Raw genomic sequence first — 1,727 nt, 5'->3', positions numbered from 1 at the left:
TATTATTCGTCAATTAGTTGAAAATAATAATTTTTCATAACTCAACTAATTAAAAATAAAATATATATTTTATTTATAGTGTATTGAAATTACAAACACATCATAATACTTTTTGACGAACAAAAGTAACAACGCTTCATACATTTAATAAAAAAATTCAAAGACTAAGATACTCCTTTCCTCTTTTAAAAACTAATTTTGTCTAATGTACATAAGCAAAATAAGTTTTGCATCGATGAAACTTTTCAACCCAATTCTTACACTCCATTCACGAACATTAATTTGAATATAATTGATTTTACAAATTTAATTTGGCTACAGATGGTTTTAAAGTAAAAGTATTTATATTTAAATGCAAAGCAACTATAATTTAAAAGTTAGTGTAATTTTCAAAAACAAAATTAATAATGTAAAGTTTGTAACTCGCAGATAAACTTCATTTTATCTCTCTTTTAATCAAATTGAAGTTGGAGAAAAGATGAATAGATCAATTTTATATTAACAAACCAAAACACATTTATTTTTTTTCTAAACTCTTGACAAGAGACAACCAATTCTAACCGCGAAACCAAACATGTGTTTTGAAACACAGTTGAAACACATTCCTGCGTGCATCATTTCAAAGTCACCGCACAACCAAACACACGCTTAAAACGATGATAAGAAAAGCAAACAGAAATTGTCTAATTTTGTATACTTTTTAGATAGAATTTTGCATGTCACAAAAAAGTAAAAACTGGATATGGTTTAGTGCCAGTCTACTGAGGCAGAGGCACAAGGTCACTAAAACTTACTGTAACTCAAATCTATAACCACAATGAAATGAAGATTTGAAAAAGAAGTATAGAATTGACAAAGTCACTTATGATTATTGCACCTTGACATGAAACATGGCAAACTTGGTACCTGTATAACAAACTTTACCACAGGCCAAAAACCATCGTCAAGTAGCTTAATCACACGCTGATATTGTTGTGCCAGTCGAAATCAAGATCCATCCATTTGAATATCGGTAACATTAGGATTTGGTGGATTTGTTGTATTGAAAGGATTTCCGGTGACACTCTGGCTGGCCCCGAATGTAAACTCAGTAGGAGCTACGTCGAGGGGTGCTCGGGCAAAAATTGAAGGAGTTGAGGCGCAGCTGAAGGCAGGAAGTGGAGCTAGGTCATTGGTCTTTGGGAAGCCAAAGCTAATTGAAGACGGCCCGGCTGCATGTGAGAAAGGAGACAGAAGAGGGCCGCCAGCTGAAGCGAATAGATTTTTCTCGTACTCCTGCAGTTGTTGGAAGGCACCTACAATAAAGAAAATATGGATGCATGTTAGAAAGATGGTGTTTAATTATCATAGCTAAAAACAACCAAACCCTGAAATTATTCATCCTCAGTCTATTTTATAATAGACAAATGTTAGTGATTAATTAGTTAGGGGGGGGAGAATTTGTTATTAGCAGATATCAAGCCCTAAACCTCCATTTTAACACTCCTTCAACGTCCCAATCCATACGACTAGACTACACATTCGGAGACCACACATGATGTTGTTAAAACATACTCCTATTAACACAAATTCCATCAAGGATTTGTCACCTCTAAAGTCGGTAAATGTAAAGTAAGTAATACCAACTATTGACTAATAGTCTAATATTAATCTTTGATGCTCTTTCTTTAGTATTAATCAATGCATAACGAAACACAGATGTGTTGAAATATCAATCTTTGACACTC

General features: G+C 33.3%; 1 protein-coding gene across 1 annotated transcript in view; it reads right to left on the bottom strand.

Moving 5' to 3' along the window:
• Positions 1-679: 679 nt before the first annotated feature.
• LOC101507352 (protein-tyrosine-phosphatase IBR5) overlaps positions 680-1,727 on the bottom strand; it is a 5,126-nt gene continuing 4,078 nt past the window's right edge. The window contains exon 5 of the mRNA XM_004491024.4: positions 680-1,295. Within this exon, the coding sequence (XP_004491081.1) occupies positions 988-1,295 (308 nt within the window). The 3' untranslated portion in view covers positions 680-987. The remainder of the gene's footprint in view (positions 1,296-1,727) is intronic.

This window comes from Cicer arietinum, chromosome 2, assembly GCF_000331145.2.
Source record: "Cicer arietinum cultivar CDC Frontier isolate Library 1 chromosome 2, Cicar.CDCFrontier_v2.0, whole genome shotgun sequence".
NCBI classification, from domain to species: domain Eukaryota; kingdom Viridiplantae; phylum Streptophyta; class Magnoliopsida; order Fabales; family Fabaceae; genus Cicer; species Cicer arietinum.
This window is presented reverse-complemented; position numbering and strand designations above follow the sequence as displayed.